Source organism: Grus americana, chromosome 13 (assembly GCF_028858705.1).
Source record: "Grus americana isolate bGruAme1 chromosome 13, bGruAme1.mat, whole genome shotgun sequence".
Taxonomy (NCBI): Eukaryota; Metazoa; Chordata; class Aves; order Gruiformes; family Gruidae; genus Grus; species Grus americana.
Window position 1 is genome coordinate 293,988 of NC_072864.1, and position 18,782 is coordinate 312,769.

General features: G+C 57.8%; 2 protein-coding genes across 3 annotated transcripts; both read left to right on the forward strand.

The window, feature by feature from the left end:
* The first annotated feature begins 681 nt into the window (after nucleotides 1–681).
* LOC129212091 (haptoglobin-like) lies at nucleotides 682–2,843 on the forward strand. Its single transcript, XM_054840205.1, has 5 exons — nucleotides 682–840; nucleotides 1,190–1,251; nucleotides 1,422–1,523; nucleotides 1,761–1,835; nucleotides 2,042–2,843. The coding sequence occupies exons 1-5, from the start codon at nucleotides 830–832 to the stop codon at nucleotides 2,803–2,805; spliced, it is 1,014 nt and encodes a 337-aa protein (XP_054696180.1). The 5' UTR covers nucleotides 682–829; the 3' UTR covers nucleotides 2,806–2,843.
* A 352-nt stretch (nucleotides 2,844–3,195) lies between these two features.
* On the forward strand, nucleotides 3,196–13,734 carry DHX38 (DEAH-box helicase 38). Of its 2 annotated transcripts, XM_054840810.1 has the most exons (27): nucleotides 3,196–3,403; nucleotides 3,522–3,912; nucleotides 4,424–4,611; nucleotides 4,770–4,874; nucleotides 5,289–5,454; nucleotides 5,569–5,687; nucleotides 5,796–5,872; nucleotides 6,088–6,243; nucleotides 6,934–7,095; nucleotides 7,181–7,288; nucleotides 8,239–8,351; nucleotides 8,455–8,592; nucleotides 8,850–9,036; nucleotides 9,123–9,308; nucleotides 9,748–9,888; nucleotides 10,051–10,161; nucleotides 10,237–10,353; nucleotides 10,601–10,708; nucleotides 10,825–10,937; nucleotides 11,459–11,667; nucleotides 11,746–11,900; nucleotides 11,978–12,133; nucleotides 12,209–12,343; nucleotides 12,423–12,548; nucleotides 12,948–13,043; nucleotides 13,208–13,329; nucleotides 13,472–13,734. In XM_054840810.1, exons 2-27 carry the CDS (start codon nucleotides 3,587–3,589, stop codon nucleotides 13,554–13,556), a joined length of 3,705 nt encoding a protein of 1,234 aa, XP_054696785.1. In that variant the 5' UTR covers nucleotides 3,196–3,403; nucleotides 3,522–3,586; the 3' UTR covers nucleotides 13,557–13,734. The 2 variants fall into 2 exon arrangements, with proteins under 2 accessions (XP_054696785.1, XP_054696786.1); XM_054840811.1 differs by lacking the exon at nucleotides 3,196–3,403 and having other exon boundaries at nucleotides 3,444–3,912.
* Nucleotides 13,735–18,782: the final 5,048 nt, after the last annotated feature.

Consider the following 18,782-nt stretch of genomic DNA (forward strand, 5'->3'; position numbering starts at 1 on the left):
CCCCGCACCCTTGCTGCTGGCCAGCCGCATCCAGCAGCGCGCTGGCCAGCAATTGCTGCTGCGAGTTCCCGTAAGGCTGGGCTGGGCCCCTGCCTCTGCTAGTAAACAACCTGCACCCGAGGGGTCAGGGACTGCTGGCATGCGGGGCTGGAGCCTGCTGAGCGGGAAGGGATGGGCACTGGTGGGAGGAGGTTGGCTTGGCCGCAGTCCCTTGGAACCTGCAGCGAGCTGGCGTGGGATGTGCTGTACGCCTCGGCCAGCCAGGCTGGCGCTGAGCCCCGCTGCGCCTCAGCTGTGCGGAGTGGCTAGCACGGTGCGCCCCGGCTGTAGGGACAGCCAGGCACAGGATGGAATGGCACCGGGCTCCTGTGCCCCGGCTTTACCTGCCAGCGCTGGGACAGCTGCCTGCACCCTGTGGGGCTGCCGGGTGCCTCCACCAGGACTGTTCTAGCTGGTGGCACAGGGCAGTTTTGCAGGGGGCAGGGGCAGGCTCTTGCTTTCTGTGAACCTCAGCTGGTGTCGTAACGCCAGGGCACCAGCATCTGCAGCCAGATCCCTCCCCGCATATTTGTAACTGCAAAATCCCAGAAACTCTTGGCATGCTGGCTTCCCATGGGGGCTTGGCAGGCTTCCCGGGAGCCTCTGCTAGGCTGGCTGTGAGCCTGGTGGGGCTTTTTGTGCTCCTCCTGCTGGGAAAGGTGCTGGCTGCATACAGCAGGGTCAGGAGGTCTGGAGCACCAGGGCAAGAGAAGTGGCAATAAAAGGGATGAGGAGAGAGCCCTGAACAGCATCGACCTGCAGAAGGAGGCTGCTTTGAGGAGAGGGAGCTATGAGCATGGGGTGAGTGATGCCGATTTGTCCCTGCATGTACTTGGTGCTGTGTCTGTCCTGCTTGCCGGGCTGAGGACCTGGCCCTGCTGTGGGCTGCAGCAGGACGTGTGTTGGGCCTGGAAGCACTCTGGGTCCCAACTCTGCAGCCTTGTTCCTCCACAGCAGCAGGGTCCAGGTCTGGCCCAGGTGATTTCTCCAGGCTGTGTCTGATGGGCAAGGGTCAGCCCTCTGCCCTCCCTGGGAAGGAGCCACGGGGACAGGGTGTGAGCCTGGCCAGGGCATTGGTCCTGGTGGAGCCCACTGACTGGGAGCAGGGGGGTAGGAGCCCTCTGCTGATGGTGCCCTGTCTCCCCTGCAGACCTGCAGTGCTGCTGATTGCTGGCGTGGCCTGGACCGTGCTGGAGACCGCAACTGCCACCGGTACCTTCCAGGGCACGGGTGGGAGCACTGGGGCTCGGACGAAGCCGGGGGCAGCTTGGCAGGGAGCAGGTGTTGGGCTGGGAAGACAGGACTGGGGAGGGATCTGCTGGAGGTGGGGGTGATGTCCTGGGCTGGGTCTTCTGGGCCAGCTGAGCATCCTCTACCTGCAGAATGGAGCTGTGCAAAGCCTGTGGAGATTGAACATGGCTATGTGGAGCACCTGATCAAGTACCGCTGCAACCCATACTACCAGCTGCGCGGCTCTGGTGATGGTGAGGCGTGTGGCATGGGCACAGCACCCAGGGACGGGGCTTGTCCCTGGCTCCAGGGGATGCATGGGGCTGTCCCAATGCTGGATGATGCAGCCCCCCACCTTCCTCAGGGGTATGAGTAGCTACCCCTGCTCACCCAAGCCCTGGGGAGGTACAAGTACCTCTGTGCCTCCCTGGCTGTGGGGCCCTTCCCCTCCCTTGCAAGGCAGGGGTGCTGACTCTGGTTTCCTCCCAAAGGCACGTACAAGTGTGACGAGGATCATGCATGGGTAAGCCCTGAAGCTGGCAAGGAGGTGCCCGTCTGTGAGCCAGGTGAGAGCAGAGCATCAGGGGCTGGGGCTGCAAGGCACAGGGTAGGTGGGGGGCTGTGAGCAGTCTGTCTGGACAGCCAAAGGGCTGCAGGGGCTGCTCACAACCCCCATCTTCAGTGCCGCTCCCTGGGGCTGCGGTGGGCCAGGAGGCATCTGGTGCCTGCCGGCCTCAGAGGGCTCACCAGGGCTCTGCTCTGCCCTGTGCAGTGTGCGGTAAGCCGAAGAACCCCCCCAGGCAGATGCAGCGCATCATCGGGGGCCTGCTGGCTAGGAAGGGCAGCTTCCCTTGGCAGGGCCGGCTGGTGACCCGCCACAACCTCACTGTGGGGGCCACACTCATTGGTGACCAGTGGCTGCTGACCACGGGCAGGAACGTCTACCTGAACCACACTGAGAACACCAAGCCAGAGGAGATCGCCCCTACACTGCAGCTCTTCCTGGGCAGCCAGAAGCAGCCTGCCTTGGGCATTGAGCGCGTGGTGCTGCACCCCAGCTACCCGGAGGCTGTGGATCTGGCCCTGCTGAAGCTGAAGCAGAAGGTGCTCCTTGGAGAGGAGGTGATGCCTATCTGCCTGCCCCAGAAAGACTATGTGCACCCAGGGCGGGTGGGTTACGTCTCAGGCTGGGGCCGTGGCGCCACCTTTGCCTTTCCCAACATGCTGAAGTATGTAATGCTGCCGGTGGCAGAGAGTGAGAGCTGCAGGCAGTATTACGAGGCACGGAATCAATCCTACTGGGTCCAGCCCATCCTCAGCAATGACACCTTCTGTGTGGGCATGAGTGAGCTGCGGGAGGACACGTGCTACGGGGATGCCGGCGGCGCCTTTGCCGTGCAGGACCCCGATGATGACACCTGGTACGCGGCTGGCATCCTCAGCTATGACAAGACCTGCACGGCCGCCAAGTATGGCGTATACGTGGACGTGCAGCGTGTCCTGGCCTGGGTCAAGGAGACGGTGGCGGCTGGCTGAGGTGGGGCTGTGGGGGAATAAAACTGCCCTACACCTGACCGCAGGCTCTGTCTGTCTGTGCGCAGCACTGCAGGGGTGTGCACACGTGCGTGTCCGTGCGGGGAGGTGAGCGTGTGCGCTCCTGTGTGTCCGTGCCCGGAGGTGAGCGTGTGCACGTGCCTGCCCCTCGGGGGGGTGTCAGTGGGGTCTGTGCAGGGCTTCCCCGGGGGGTAGCTGGGAGGCCCTTGTCTGCAGGGGCTGCCTGGGCCTGTGGGGGGTTCTCCCCCGTGTGCGGGGGTGTCCGTGGGGTTCTCCCCCCGCCCCGTCTGTGGGTGTCCCGCCCCCCGCCGCTCTCTTCCGGCACGCCCTCCACGGCTGGAAGGCCTCCTGTGGCCACGTGATCCCACACGGTTTCCTCACGCCGGAAGTCCGCCGAGGGGCTGCTAGCACGTCTTGTCTAGCAGTGGTTGGACTCTGTGGTGGTTGCCGTTCCTATAGGCTGTGGCCGCTATGTCTCTGGTGCAAGTGAGCTAGAGTGTCTCTTCTCGCGGAGCACTGTGGGGCGGCCATGGCGGCGCTCAGGGAGCTGGTTTACGGTCGCTGAGGCAACTGCAAGCAGGTGTGGGGGGTTGTGGGAGCGGGGAGGGAGGCGGCGGGGCCGGGCAGCGGCAAGTGCATCGGCAAGTGCATCGGCAAGTGCTCCGGCGCCGACCCTCCCGCTGACCTGTGTCCCGTAGGCCCCATGGGTGCCCGTCGCGGCCCGGCCGCTCGGCCCTGCGTGGCGTGGTAGCGGTCAGCGGCGATGGCCGAGGCGAGCGAGGAGTCGCTGCACCGGCTGGCGGGGACGAGCCCGGACGCTGAGGCCGGCGGGCTGGTCCTGCGGAAGCGGAGCGCCGCCGCCGAGCAGCACGTCTTCAAGGCACCGGCACCACGGGCCTCCTTGCTGGGCTTGGACGTGTTGGCGGCCCAGAAGCGACGGGAGCGCGAGGAGGAGTCGGCCGGTGGGAAGCGGTCCCGGGTCTCCTCCTACAAAGACTGGGAAGAGGGCCGTGACGAGGCGGGCAGCTCCGAGGAGGACGACGACGAGGAGGAGACCAATCGGAGAAGCCACAGTGCCCGCAAGGACAGGTGGGGTCTGCACGGGGGGTCCTGGTGCTAGTGGTGGCATGGGGGAAATGAGCGTGAGTGCAGAGCATGAGCACTGCCAGTGCCCGTGGGGGTTGTGCCCTGTAACGGGTGGGGCCATGACCTCCTGTGTGGCCTAGAGCTCTGGAGATCAGGGTGAGGACTGTGGGGCACCTCTATAGATCTGAGGAGGTCTGGGAAAAGCTTTTTCACTGGTGCCATCCCTGAGGCATTATGGTCTGGAGTGCCTCTAGATGCTATTAGGCCTGCAAGCACCAGTCATCCTAGTTGTGAGACTGCTTGCAGATGCCTGGAGGCAGTGGCCTGCTCAAAAGTGCACATGTCTGAGAGCATCAGCAGACTTGGTGGGCTGTTAGCAAAGGATGGAGAGAGCACTTTCAACCATAAGCTGCTGTCATAGCAGAGGTTAGAACTAGAGTTGTATGGGACAAGTCAAAGGCCAGCTATTCCTCAGCACCTTTTAACTTTTCTTCTCTCTGTTCTGTGTTCCCAGGCATTACCGTTCCGTCCATGTGGAAACACCTTCCTACACAGGGGGTGTCAGTGAGGAGTTTTGGGAACGCAGCCGGCAGCGGGAAAGGGAGCGTCGGGAACATGGTGTCTTTGCCTCCTCCAAGGAGGAGAAGGAACGAAAGAAGGAACGCAGTAGGGACCGGGACCATGATCGTAAACGGGACCGCGGTAACTGCTTAGAGACCTTGTGTGACCCTTCCTGTTTAGGGTTTGGGCTTGTCCCTCAGCCTGTTTGTAGTCCTTAGCTAATGTTCATGGTGTTTTCTGCAGCACACTTGGGAAGGCTGTTTGTGCACCAAGCACCTGATCTTACTTTCTTTTCGCAGAGGAGCGGGACAGAAGTCGTCACAGCAGTAGATCAGAGAGAGATGGCTCATCGGAGCGGAGCAGCAGGAGGAGCGAACCAGAGAGTCCCAGACATCGGCCCAAAGGTAGGATTGGAACCCAGTAGAGTTCTCATGTGAGAACCTAACAGGAAGGGGCTTGTTCTTTTTCATTTGTTTGTTTCCTGCTATTTTTTTCAGGACAAGCATGGGTAGAAAAGCCTGTATTTTCTAACACTTTTGTTTAGGGCAAGCATAAAACTAGGTCGACCTGGGTCTGGGAGTAATCTGCCAGATGTGTTTGTGAAAATCTGGCTGATCTCCGTGCAGTGTGGTCTATTCTGGGTCTATGTGATAGAAATGTGGCGATTTTCCTTGGAATCGCTGGGCCAGCCCCCTCTCTTAGAGGGAGCACAAATGGGTACCCTCTCTCTGTGCTCCTTGCTAGAAGGTGTAAGGTGGCTCTGGGTGCCTGGGGTCACTGTTTGAACATCAGGTGTCAAACCCCATCTCCTCTGCTAGATGCAGCCACGCCATCTCGCTCCAGCTGGGAGGAAGATGATAGTGGCTCCAGCAGTGCCCGCCGCTCACAGTGGGAATCTCCCTCACCCATGCCTTCCTATCGAGACTCAGAGCGCAGTCACCGGGCATCATCCCTGCGGGACACAGACCGGAGAGACCGCGACAGGTATCAGTGCCTGGGGCTACTGCTATGAGCTGTTGAGCTGCAGAAAGGGGAGGGTGTGTGTAAGAGTAGTGCCTGGCTGTGGGCACCACTTCCTCCCTCGTGCCATTTTTTCAGGTCTGTGAGGAGCAGGTACTCAGATAAGACACCTTTGCCCACCCCATCGTACAAATACAACGAGTGGGCTGATGACCGGAGGCACCTGGGGGCCACACCGCGGCTGTCCAGAGGAAGAGGTGAGGAGCCCGGGCTGAGCTGCCTAGGCTGGGCAGCAGCAGAATCTCCTTCCCCTGTCAGAGTGGCCACAGGGCCGGTACCCGGACTGACCAGCTCACCCCCTCCAGGGCGGCGTGCAGACGGGGAGGAGGGCATTGCCTTTGAGACGGAGGAGGAGCGGCAGCAGTGGGAGGACGACCAGCGGGTGAGAGCCCGACGGCGGGCAAGGAGCGGGTGCCCGGCAGGCTGGGGGCTACCGGGCTGGGCTGGCCGGGCCGCGGTGGGGCGGGGGGCGGGCTCCCCCCGGCGGCCAGACGGGGAGCGGCGGGGAGGGCCCGGCCCAGCCGGCGTCTCTGCGGGCGTGTGCTGCCGGGGTCTGCCCGGCCTGCGGAGCTCAGGGCCGCACCTCTCCCCTCCCAGCAAGCTGACCGGGACTGGTACATGATGGATGAGGGCTACGACGAGTTTCACAACCCCTTGGCCTACTCCTCTGAGGAGTACGTGAAGAAGCGGGAGCAGCACTTGCACAAGCAGAGGCAGAAGCGCATCTCGGCACAGCGGCGGCAGATCAACGAGGTAGGAGCAAGATGCGGGGTCAACTGCTGTTGAACGTGTGGCCACTGCTTGTTTTGCTGCCCCTTGAGAGACCTGCTTGCTGGCAGCGAAGGCTGAGCCCTTGCTCTCAGGTGGAGAAGGATAGTCTGTCTTCTGGCCCAGACCTCGTTCAGAGGGATCATAGGGAAACTATTGTTAAGTTCCCCTGGAAAGTGCAGCCCTGCGTCTCTGGCGTGGGGCAGAATTTGTAATCAGAGTGACTGCGGTGGATCACGCTGTCCAGGACAGCAGGAATCCAGAGAGCCATGCTCTTGCTATTCTGGGGTGTGAGTTACTTTGCTAGGGTTGTCCACTGTTGACCCAGTGGACGCTGGGGACTGCTGCCCTCAGCACATGAGCAGGATTACGTCCAGGCCTCCTGGCCTGGTATTCTGAGTATAGCAGGGACCTTGGGGACAACATCTGTCCCACGTTTCCTTGGAGACAGTCCTGTTGACCATGTGCTTCAAATGGCTAGTCTGTGCTTCCCACACCCTGCTGCTTGCAGTTACTGTTTCTTCCCTAGTGCTTACTTTCAGGCTCCCTAGGCTGGAACCATCAGTTTCATCTTGTTAACTGTGTGGGGCCCAGACCTGAGCTCAGTGTTCTGACGTCATCTTTCAGGCTTTCTGTGGGTCTTCTGTGTATTTTCTGATATGTTGTTTCCTGCAGGATAATGAGCGCTGGGAGACGAATCGCATGCTGACCAGTGGTGTGGTTCATCGGATTGAAGTGGATGAAGATTTTGAGGAGGATAACTCGGCCAAAGTGCATCTGTTGGTGCACAACCTGGTGCCCCCTTTCCTAGACGGACGGATTGTCTTCACCAAGCAGGTAGAGACTGTGGCTGAAGGCGCTGATGGCAGGGAACCCCGCAAGTGTGAGCTCCCTGTACTGAAGCAATGCCTCTTTCCTCTAGCCAGAGCCAGTCATCCCTGTCAAGGATGCCACCTCAGATTTGGCCATCATAGCCCGGAAAGGCAGCCAATTGGTGCGCAAGCACAGGGAGCAAAAGGAGCGTAAGAGGGTATGCTGTGACCTTTTGGCTTACTACCCCACTGTACGTGTTATGTAGTGCCTTGCAGCCTTTGTTTGGACTTTGCAGAATACAGGCTTTGGTGGCAATGACGATAAGGAATTCATGTTTTTTATGACCTGGGATATCCTGGCAGCCTAGCTCATTGCATTGTCTCATAAGCAGCTGTTATGTGATTTCCTCAGTCACTGCCTGGGACATGAATCACTCTGCACTTGTGCAGAGGAGTCTGATCCAAAGGACATTTGGATCATGGGAGAAGAGAGCAGATAGAAGAATGCAAGGTAGCTTAGTGATAGTCAGCAGTCAGTATGGTCGCAGGATATATTTTTGTCATGTCTCAGCAAAGAGTTATGAGAAGGATTATGCAGTAAGGTAGCATACTAGTTTTTGGGGGTGTTTTCTAGGGACTTACTCTAAAGCTTGTTGTGATAGCTGTGGGGAAAGCACAGATGTGTTCCTTGACCGTTGCAACTGAGCTGGATTTGAGTTATGTATGCTATGAGGGAATGGAGGTGGAAGCTAAACTGATATCAGAGGTGAGAGCAAACAGGAAGGTGTGAGAGAGGTCTGTGAGCACCTGTCAAGAGCAGGAGGATTATATCTGGTTCAGATTTGTGTAGGTTTAAGTTCAAATTTAATGGAAGGGTCAGTAGCTGGAACCATTTTCTTAGGAGGCAGTTGGTCATCCTGCACCTGAAGTCTCTGTATCTAGACCAGTGTCTAAAAGCTATCGGGAAGAGTGTCTAAAAGCTCTGCTCCAGTTCATTTGGAAGAGGGGGACTTGATATAGCAATGGGATGTGCGTTCTGCATTGTAGCATTGGGGAATTGCGGGACTAATATGTTTTCCTGGTGTCCTGAACGTCCTGAGTAGGATTGGAGAAGAATGATTTGTCAGTGCTTGCTGTGGCAAAGTTATGCTGCTCTCTGTCCTTCCAGGCTCAGCATAAACACTGGGAGCTGGCAGGCACAAAACTGGGAGACATTATGGGAATCAAGAAAGAGGAGGAGAAGGATGAGATGGTGACCGAAGATGGCAAAGTGGATTACAGGTAGGAGCTTGCTTTGAATTACTCCTGCTTAGCTGGTGACAGGGTCTGTAGGCATAGCAAAGGGTGTGGAGAGGCAATTTCCGGACTTCTGGTGTTTCCTTAGGACTGAGCAGAAATTTGCTGAACACATGAAAGAAAAAAGTGAAGCCAGCAGTGAGTTCGCCAAGAAGAAATCGATCCTAGAGCAGAGACAGTATCTGCCCATCTTTGCTGTGCAGCAGGAGCTGCTTTCCATCCTCAGGTATGGCTGCTAGGGAGCTGGTCACAGAGCATCCCCAGAGCATCCCTGTTGGCCTACATCTCAGGAACCCAAGTGAGAAATTCTAGATACGTGGCCTATTTGGAAGCTGTACCCTCAGGAAACAGGGCCCATTGCTTTGTGTGGTTGGTGGCAACTCTCCTACTTGAGTAGGATTGCGCTTGGGTGGCCAGACAGGGCTGTGAATGCAAAAGCCCTTCTTTGTGGTGTACGAAGAAATACTTTTTCGCTTTCTTCAGAGACAACAGCATTGTGATTGTGGTGGGGGAGACGGGGAGTGGGAAGACGACTCAGCTGACACAGTACCTCCATGAGGATGGCTACACAGACTATGGCATGATCGGCTGCACCCAGCCCCGCAGAGTGGCGGCCATGTCAGTTGCCAAGCGGGTCAGTGAAGAGATGGGAGTGCGTCTTGGGGAGGAGGTGAGTCTGGCAGTGGGTGCCAGGAGCCTGATGACAGTGAGTGCATGGGGCTGCTGGAAGACTTGCTGGTATCTTGACCTTCCCAGGTGGGCTATGCCATCCGCTTTGAGGACTGCACGTCCGAGAACACAGTGATCAAATACATGACAGATGGGATCCTTCTTCGTGAGTCACTGCGAGAGGCTGACCTGGACAACTACAGTGCGATCATCATGGATGAGGCACACGAGCGCTCACTCAACACTGATGTGCTCTTTGGCCTGCTTCGAGAGGTGTGTGTGAGCCTGGACTAGAGGACAGCAGCATAGAGCATGTGAGCTAGTCTTAAAGCGGAGTATTGGCAGGGACTGGAAGAGGGAAGCAGAGCTGCCACCTCTCTGTCTGCACTTACTACTCCAACATCCTGATCCCTGGTTCTGGGGAGTTAAATCTCCCCTAGCGCCTAAGTAATGCCAGAGGCTTGCTGGCTAACTGTCAGAAACTCTAGGTACAGGGATCTTTGCTGGCTTAAGGCTTCCTCGAGACCGAGGTTGGTGAGTCTTCTTAACTGTGCACAGATCATATAGCATCTGTGTTACCGGGCATTGGTGGCCAGTGCCTCTGGAGTACAGCAGAAGCTCTGTCCTGTGCTGTTGTCTCAGTAATAATGGAAGCAGCCTGCAGCCGTACACAAATGCCCCTTCCTTATTGATCCTTTCATCTGCTTTCTAGGTGGTGGCTCGACGCTCAGATCTGAAGCTTGTTGTCACCTCGGCCACCATGGATGCAGACAAGTTTGCCTCCTTCTTTGGGAATGTTCCTATTTTCCACATTCCTGGGCGCACTTTCCCTGTTGATATTCTTTTTAGCAAGGTATGGTCAATATTGCAGAGGGAAATTCTGTTGTGACTTGGGTGTACTGTAGTCTGTGGTGGACAGAAAGGACAGAGGAGTAGCTATGCTATGATGCAGTCTTACACACAGGACAGGGCAGGTGAGATGATTGGTGTCTGTAACCTGGGCTGTGCCTTTCAGACCCCACAAGAGGATTATGTGGAGGCTGCAGTGAAACAAGCCCTGCAGGTCCATTTGTCTGGTGCTCCTGGAGACATCCTTGTCTTCATGCCTGGCCAGGAGGACATAGAGGTGAGCTGGAAGGGCAGGCACTGTCCTTCCCCCTTGTTATTTTAATCTTATGTTTACACTCCTCTTTGTGTCTAGGTGACCTCAGAGCAAATTGTGGAGCACCTTGAGGAGCTGGAGAAGGCACCTGCTCTTGCTGTACTGCCTATCTATTCTCAGCTACCGTCAGACTTGCAGGCCAAGATCTTCCAGAAGGTGCTGATGTGTGCCCTGATAGGACTGGGGATGGGGGAAGTTAATGCGGGGAAGGCTACTGAGCATGAGTGAGAGGTGCAGACATGCCTTTTGTATTGCATGTGAAGGGCAAGAGAAAGCGTGTGCCCCCTCAGCTTCCCAAGAGTCACCCCTGTCCTTCTGGGTTCTGTGTTGCTGCTCTGCACTCTTCCTCCGTGGTGCAGAGGCCCTTGCCCAGGGATTTGACTGACGTGCAGTATGTTTGCAGGCTCCGGATGGGGTCAGGAAGTGCATTGTTGCCACTAACATTGCAGAGACCTCACTGACAGTGGATGGCATCATGTTTGTGATTGACTCTGGCTACTGCAAGTTGAAAGTAAGCTGGGATTTCCTGTACTGTTTATGTCTGATCTCTGGGGTTGGGTTGAGGGAGTTCTGGGGTAGTGACCCAGGGTTCCTCTTACTTCAGTCTGTTGTTCTTGTGCCCTGCAGGTTTTCAACCCCCGTATAGGCATGGATGCACTGCAGATCTACCCCATCAGTCAAGCCAATGCCAATCAGAGGGCAGGCCGAGCTGGCCGAACAGGCCCAGGACACTGCTTCAGGTAGGCACGTCACTGGTGTTCCTGTTGTATCTGCGGCTTGGCATCAGGTTATATATATTTTTTTTTCTCACTGGAGCTATTCATTATCTTGAACTCCTGGGGGAATGAGGGCAGTAGGCAGGCCTTGAGGCCTTCTCTTTTGGACCCGGTGCCTCTGCAGAGGGAAAGATATGCTCCAGTTTTTTCCTTTGCCCATCTTCACCTGTGGCTGTTCCACCCTTGGTGCTGTCAGGATAACAGCCAAGCCAAAGGCAACTTTCTCAAGGCTTTGCTTTGAGACTGGTCTGTGCCCAGGGAAGGACTGTGCTCGAGAGGGGTGTACGCTGTACTGCAGCCCAGGCACCCTTATGTGCTGGGGAAGCCATGCTTTGGCCAGGGTAGAGGTTCCTCCCTGGGGTGCTGCTGGCTGAGTGCAGAGTTCCCCCGTGCCATGCCTGGCTGGGTTGGGCAACAGCTGGTGAGTCAGTAAGGAACACAGTGGCCTGAACGGGAGGAGTATGCTCTTGGCATCTATTCCCCAGGCTCTACACCCAGAGTGCCTACAAGAATGAGCTGCTGACAACCACGGTGCCCGAGATCCAGCGCACCAACCTTGCCAATGTAGTGCTTTTGCTCAAGTCCCTGGGTGTGCAGGACCTGCTGCAGTTCCACTTCATGGATCCACCCCCCGAGGACAACATGCTGAACTCCATGTATCAGCTGTGGATCCTGGGGGCCCTGGATAACACAGGTATTGGCTGCTGGGGCAAGCTGTCAGCCCGTGGGACTGGGACCTGCCCAGCTGCTGATCCTTACGCTGTTTCTACAGGTGGTCTGACCTCAACAGGACGTCTCATGGTGGAGTTCCCACTGGATCCTGCACTCTCCAAAATGCTCATTGTCTCCTGTGACATGGGTTGCAGCTCTGAGATCTTGCTCATTGTCTCCATGTTGTCTGTGCCTGCCATCTTTTATCGGCCTAAGGTACCTGCTTGCACTTTCAGCAGTTTGGGGCCTTCCCCCGTCCTTTCACTAACCTGTGTTCTTTGCTCACCTTTAAGGGCCGAGAGGAGGAAAGTGACCAAGTGCGGGAGAAATTCGCTGTTCCAGAGAGCGATCACTTGACTTACCTGAATGTTTACCTGCAGTGGAAGAACAACAGCTATTCTACGCTGTGGTGCAACCAGCACTTCATCCATGCCAAGGCCATGCGGAAGGTGAGGCTGTGGCAGTGAGGTTGGGGGAGGCAGCCTTGCACAGGAGAGGGATCCGACTGCCACACACCTTTGCAGGTGCGGGAGGTGCGTGCCCAGCTCAAGGACATTATGGTGCAGCAGCGGATGAGCCTAGCATCCTGTGGTACTGACTGGGATGTTGTCAGGAAGTGCATCTGTGCTGCGTATTTCCATCAAGCTGCAAAGCTGAAGGTGAGAGGTGTCTGTGCTAGTCTGGGGGCTGAGGGGCCCTGTCTGGGGACAGGTGGGCTGACCACACTTCTCTTTCCAGGGCATTGGGGAATACGTGAACATCCGCACAGGCATGCCCTGCCACCTGCACCCCACGAGCTCTCTGTTTGGCATGGGCTACACACCAGACTACATTGTGTATCATGAGTTGGTCATGACCACCAAGGTGAACTTGTGCTAAGGGCTAGCAAGAAGGGCGAGGAGTGTGCTGAGGGAGGTGGGAGGGCTTTGCCATGATTCTAGGATCTATCAGAAGGGCAGTTCTCGGCCTTTCTCATCTATACCAACTAGGCATGCGTCTGTCATCTGCAGAGTCCTTTTTCTCCCTTTCCCAATACTTTTTCCTGGCTTATGTGGGACATGTTTGAACCTTTTTGCAGTCTCACCAAGTCCAACCCATAGCAGCTTCTGAGGCCAGGAGGAATTGTCTGGAAGGGGTATAGTCCCAGCCTGAGAAGTGCCATCAGCAAGTGGGGGAGGGAGGGAGCTGCCGTGGCTCTGGAAATGGTGCCGAGGCCCTGAGAGCACCATCCTGCTACCCTGGTCTTTCCTTCTGTCCCTGCAGGAATACATGCAGTGTGTCACTGCTGTGGATGGAGAGTGGCTGGCAGAGCTGGGCCCCATGTTCTACAGTATCAAACATGCTGGCAAGTCACGCCAGGTGAGTCTCCTGTCCAGGACAAGCTGACAGACAGCAGGCCCACTGCATGCCTGTTTTCTTGCAGTGTGTGTGTTTCGACATGGTGGGAACAGGCCTGTGGGCCTGCAGAGTCTGTTGCTGGTCAGCCCTCTGCCTGTCCCTGACCTGATGCTGCCCTGTTCCAGGAGAACCGCCGCCGTGCCAAGGAGGAAGTGTCTGCCATGGAGGAAGAGATGGCTTTGGCCGAGGAGCAGCTGCGAGCCCGCCGGGAGGAGCAGGAGCGGCGTAACCCACTGGGCAGTGCAAGGTAGGTGCTGGCCCTGCCTGGCCATGGGTTGCCTGCTGAAGAGGAGTAGTGAGCTGCATGGAGGGTCCCAAATTCCCCATGGGTGTTCTGGTGCAGGGAAAGGTTGCATGTTGCACTAATCACCCTTGTCCTCTCCTGGCAGATCTACTAAAATCTACACCCCTGGGCGGAAGGAACAGGGGGAACCCCTGACACCACGACGCACCCCAGCCCGCTTTGGCCTCTAAGGTGGCAGTGCCCGTTGCTTTGAGGCTTAAAGACTTCCAGGAGCAGCTGAGTCTTAGGAGAGTGCCCTGTTCCTCTGGTCCTGTACTCTGTGAGGCTCTCTACAGCTTGTGGCCCAGGAAGGCTTTGGTGCTTGGCACTAATTTTGCTACAGAACAGAAAGAATTTTATTTGTTTAAAGGTTGTCAGTCTAATCCTTGCTTTGTTTTGCGCTGCTTCTTGTCCTGGAAGCAAGTGCTGGGTGGAGGCAGTCCTGCAGAATCGTGCAGGGCTGGTACTGTCAAGTTGTTGCCCGGTAGAGCCTGGGACAAGGCACAGAATTACACTGACCTAAAGGGCAAAGACAACCTGTCCTTGGCCCAGCCCTGGCCCATGCTACTGCAAAGGCAGTTCTCCCAAAACCTGTGCCCTGGGCACATACCCAGCCCCTGTACACACAAGACCATAGGCCCAGCCCTGTTCCAGGCCAGGCTGTGCCAGGAATTCTGCTCACCTTCAGCTGCTCACACTTGTGGTGCTGCTCATGTGTTCTGACCATGAGGTATGTGTTTTCCTCCTGCCTTCTGCCCAGCGTGTCTTGAAGATGCCTGGAGGAAAGGCAGGGGAGATGAGGTGGCGCAGTGGTGCAGAGACAATCCTGATCTGCTGGCCTTGCAAGAGCTTGGGTAGTCCAGCAGTTGTCCATCTCTCCCATAGACCCCTGCTGGCAGCAGTACTTGCTGTGTGCAGAGAGTTCAACCCCACTCCCCATGTTCACCACTTACTCTTTTTCGCCTGTCAGCTCTGTGGTCTGCTTGATTTGCTGCTGGGTCTTGTGCCCTAGTTTCTCATTTGACTGCCTGAAAACAAGGCATGAGCTGAGTGTGTTGGTGTGAGGAGAAGGCAGCCACCTGCCCCTCTCTGGTAAGGCTTCTCACTCACATCTGCTCCTTCACGTGCTGGCTGATGTTGACCAGCACCAGCTCCCTCTCCTTGCGCGGCCTGCTGTTGTCGGAGCGTGCCAGAGCATGGGAGGAGTGCAGCATTTCTACCTGGAAAGAATGACACACATCCCCCCCATGCCATGTGTGAACCAGCGTGTGACTGCTTTTCCCAGCCTCTATGACCCCAGGACTGAAGGCAGTTGGAGAAACCAGGCTGTGCTGGGGCAACAGCCTTTGGGGCTGAGCAGAAGGGCTGGAGATGCTGGTGCCTTGGGAGAGCTGCTCTGGAGAACTGTTAGCTCAGCACTATGGGCTGTGAATGTCTGTCATGACACGGTAGTTCCATGCTAAGGGGGCTTCTTTCTAGCAACAGAGGGCTAGTTTAAGGAGAACAAGATGTTCAGCCCTGCTGCTGCCAGACCCACAGCCTCCTCCCTTGGTGGCCTGGGATCTGCAGTATGCTGTCCCCTCTCCTGTCCTCCCTACCTCTGCCCTGCCTGTGGGCCAGGATCTGTCTGTCATTCCCTGGTGCGAGGGGCCCAGCCTGTACTCTTGCCCTTGGGCTGTGGTGCTGCCTGTTTCTATCCTGCACCTGCTCTGTGGCCTTGCTGAGCTCTTCCTTGAGGAAAGCGAGCTCCACCTTGCAAACAACCAGCTCCTCTTCTCGCATAGCCAGAGCTTGCTCACTCTCTTGGTGTAGCTGCTGCCAGCGTTGGGCTTGGCTGCTCAGCTCCTGCAGCCTCTCCTGGAGGGAGTAGACCTGCTAGTGGCACAGAGAGACACAGGATGAGCGCAGGCTCCTGATGCCCTGTGGGAAGGCTTGGGACATACTTACCTCCTGCGTGCTCTGCTCCTGGGACCACTGCAGCTTTCTCAGCTCCCAGTGGAGCTGCTGCCTCTGTTCCTCGTAGGCTGCAATCTTCTCCTCCTGCTTGGCTTTCTCTTGCTGGGCTTGGGCCAGCTCTGCCTGCAGGGTGGCTGCATCCTGCACCTGCATGCAAAGTTGTGGGCAAGGTGGGTGGTTGGCCAAGCCGTGGGCAGACTGGGGCTCCCTGCAGGGACTAGTGCTGCCCAGAAGCAGGAAAGGGCTCTCTGCAGCACTTTGTTGCTCTGGCACTGAGGGCTGTGTGGTGGCTGGCTTCATCTTGGGACTGTCCTGTCCCTGCGCTTACCTGTTGCAGTAGCTCTGTCAGGTGCTTTTTGTTGGAGGCCACTTCTTGGTGCAGGTTTTGGATGGTCTCCTTGGCTCTGCTAAGCTGCTGCAGACTTAGCTGCTCCCGGGCCTGGGTGGCTCCCAGCTCCTCCCACAGCTGAGTCAGACTGTGCCACAGGCCCTGGCTCTGCTCCTTCTGTGCCCTCAGCTGCAGAGAAGTCAATGCATTAGTGGGTGCTGCATTGCCATGCTAGTGCTGCTTCCTGCCAGAGTGAGGTCTGTGACCTCTCTTGTGCCGCTGATCCAAGCTCTCTGCCCACTCCTGCAGCACAGGCTTTGCTGCAGGGCTTTATTCTCTCTCTTGCAAGTGCTCATCCACTCCTTTGCCTGCTGCAGCTCTTGCTAGAGCTTTTCCTTACTGTCCTGCTCACAGCACAGCTCCCACGGCATGGTAGCCTGCTCTTGGCACTGGGCAGGCCCTGGGTTATCTATGGGGGCAGAGGAGACTGGGGCCATATTGCCAGAGGGATCTCAGAGCAGGTCTTGCCTGCTACCTACCTGCTCCCTCAGGACTTGGAGCTGTTCCTGGCTCCTCTGCAGCTTCTCTTCGGCATGGGCCGCAGCATGCATGTGTTGCAGCGCCTGCTCAAGGGTCACCTGCTGTTTCCACTGCCACTGGCTCAGCTCTGCCTGGAGCCACACTGCCAGCTCCCTTGAGGCAAGGGCACAGTCTGAGCTGTGGCAGCCCCAGGCTGCCCTCCCTTGATGGAGTGGACACAGGCAGAACCCTGCTTGGGCTCTGGCTCTGCCTGGGACAGCCAGCCTTGGGGCCTACCTACCTGCTCTGTGCCTGCTCAGCTTTGCTGCTGGCTGCTTGCTTCTGCAGTGCTTGCAGCTCAGCTTCCACCTTGCAGTTGGCCTTGTGCTGCGTGCCCTTCCCCAAGCACTGGCATGACCGCTCCTCTGTGCGCTGCAGCATGCTTGGGGCTGGCGGCTGCTGTGCCAGGGCCTGGGCTGCTTGAGACAGCGGGGGCAGACTGGCATTGCCTCCTCCCACCCTGTCCCAGGGCTTCTGTGGGAAGTGGAGCAGGGCTCAGCCCTGCAGCGTGGTTTTGGGATGCTTGCTCTTGTGGCCCCTCTGGCTGCTTCCCCCCAGGCTCAGGGAGCTGCCTCTCCACATTCCCAGGACTGCACAGGGAAACACTGTCTGCCCTGCAACCGCAACTAGTGATGCCCCAAAAGCACAGGGAGCCTGTGGTGTGCATGGGGACTTGCTATTTCCACATCGTTGCACCAGGATAGACTGAGTGCTGCTGCAGTGTGTAGATGTGCAGTAACTGATGGGGAGGCACTGCCTGCTGCCTCCTAGGGTGCTTTCCTGCCTCATCCTCCAGCCGTGTGTGCACTGACCCTTATGGGTGCCAGATGCCTCCTTCCTGCTGTGCTCTGCCATTGGGGCAAGCCACGGGCTCCAGCTCTGACTGGGCCTGGGCTCCCCGCTGGAGCCATCAAGAGCACGGAACCCTAAAGTGGTGGCTGCAGGACCCAGCCCTCACATGTCCCAGCACTGTGTCCCTGGATGCCCCCTCCTTGCCCACTCCACCTTCCTCAGTACTGCTCTGCTCAGCTGCCCTCCCCAGCTGCGTGTCCTGTGCCTGGTACCGGCGCTCTGCAGCTGCCCGCTTCTGCCTGCAGTGCATCGTCTCTGCGTCTGCCACCACCTGTGTGAGCAGCACAGCTATGTGCTGTTTGCCAGTTCCTGCCTGGCCCCACGCACTGGTGCTGTGGCTGCTGGGCTACCAGCGCTGACCTGCTCGAGCAGCTCTGTACGCTCCTTCAGGATGTTGTAGCTGGTGTCAGAATGGCTGTGGATGGCCACACACGAACTGACCTCTGTCTGCACCGCCTCATCCTTCTGGTCCTGTGGAGAGGCGCATCACTGGCCTGTGGGTACCCAGCAGGGTGCAGGACCCCCTGGATCGCCCTGTGCCCCTGCTGCGGAGAGGCTGGGACTGCAGAAGCAGCTAGTTTGGGACAACCCACAGGTGATGGGCTGTTGGGGAGGGCATGTGGCAGAGGGATGTAGCGTGCACCAGGTGGGAGACAGGTCGACTGTTGGCTCCTGGCCCTCTCATCCCTGCGCAGCCCCCACAGTGCCCTCCCTGTTGCGGCAGTGTCTACTGGACACCTAGCAACCCTGGAAAGGCATCCCCACGGTCCCTGACCTGTGACAGGGCACAGGCACGTGACGAGAGCAGTGAGCCCAGCTTGCTCCTGGGATGGTGCCCAGGGTGTCAGCAGGGCCGTTGGTGGCTGCAGTCTTCCACCTCTGCTCAGCTGGATGGACTGGGCCGTGCCAGCCATGCCTGCCCACTGTCTGGGCTGCTCCATACAGGACGCTAAATCCTTGTCCCACATGTGGCTGGCAGGAGATCCCCTGCCCTCCCTTGGTGGGGGCTGGTCACAAGCTGTTTGCACATGGAGGGCTGTTGGGCAGGCATGGCGCCTAGCCCAAGATGGGATGGCTGTGAGGGGCACATGGCCAAGGGCAGGGGATTCACGCAGCTTGGCCTCTGGCTGTTGTGGCCAGCAGCAGTACCTTGCCCATCACTGCCTGGTACTGCTGCATCAGAAGGACCAAGTCCTGGTGCTTCTGCTTCACTGCACGCTCCTGCTGCTGCAGCTGGACCAGCCGCTCGCGGTTTGTGCCCCTGCAGAAGTCCAGGTCCAGCTGCAGTGCCTGTATTGAGGCCAGCACCTGCGCTGGCTCCAGCTCCTGCTGCTGTTCGTTCTGGCATGCTTGGGGCTCCCCTTGCTGTGGCACTGGCACTGACGCTTGCCTTTCGCCCTAGGACATAGCATGAGTAGCATCTGTCTGGCTCACTGCTGTGGCCAGCCCATCTTGCAGCTCCTGCCAGGCTCTGGGGCTGGACAACAATGCTGGCAGTCCCAGTTTTGGTCAGAGAGCAGCAATGGGTGCAGACCCCCCTCCCCCCCAGGCAGCACCACCCTGTGCGTGTGTTCTGACATTCCCCCTGGGCTCATGAACAGCCAGGCCCCCAACACTGCTGGCACTCGGCACTGCAGTGATGCCAGCGTGAGCTGTGGCTGCTGTGGGAAATGGTGGCAGTGGGACCAGTGCAGCCGCAGCA

What these genes read in the sequence shown, in the direction of transcription:
- DHX38 (XM_054840810.1), top strand. Translation starts at nt 3,587, where the DNA reads ATGGCCGAGGCGAGCGAGGAGTCGCTGCACCGGCTGGCGGGGACGAGC. An exon ending in AGCAAAAGGAGCGTAAGAGG is followed by an intron (nt 7,289 to 8,238) that starts GTATGCTGTGAC and finishes CTGTCCTTCCAG; the next exon opens with GCTCAGCATAAACACTGGGA. An exon ending in ATGCCAAGGCCATGCGGAAG is followed by an intron (nt 12,134 to 12,208) that starts GTGAGGCTGTGG and finishes ACACCTTTGCAG; the next exon opens with GTGCGGGAGGTGCGTGCCCA.
- LOC129212091 (XM_054840205.1), top strand. An exon ending in GGAGACCGCAACTGCCACCG is followed by an intron (nt 1,252 to 1,421) that starts GTACCTTCCAGG and finishes CTCTACCTGCAG; the next exon opens with AATGGAGCTGTGCAAAGCCT. An exon ending in GGTGCCCGTCTGTGAGCCAG is followed by an intron (nt 1,836 to 2,041) that starts GTGAGAGCAGAG and finishes TGCCCTGTGCAG; the next exon opens with TGTGCGGTAAGCCGAAGAAC.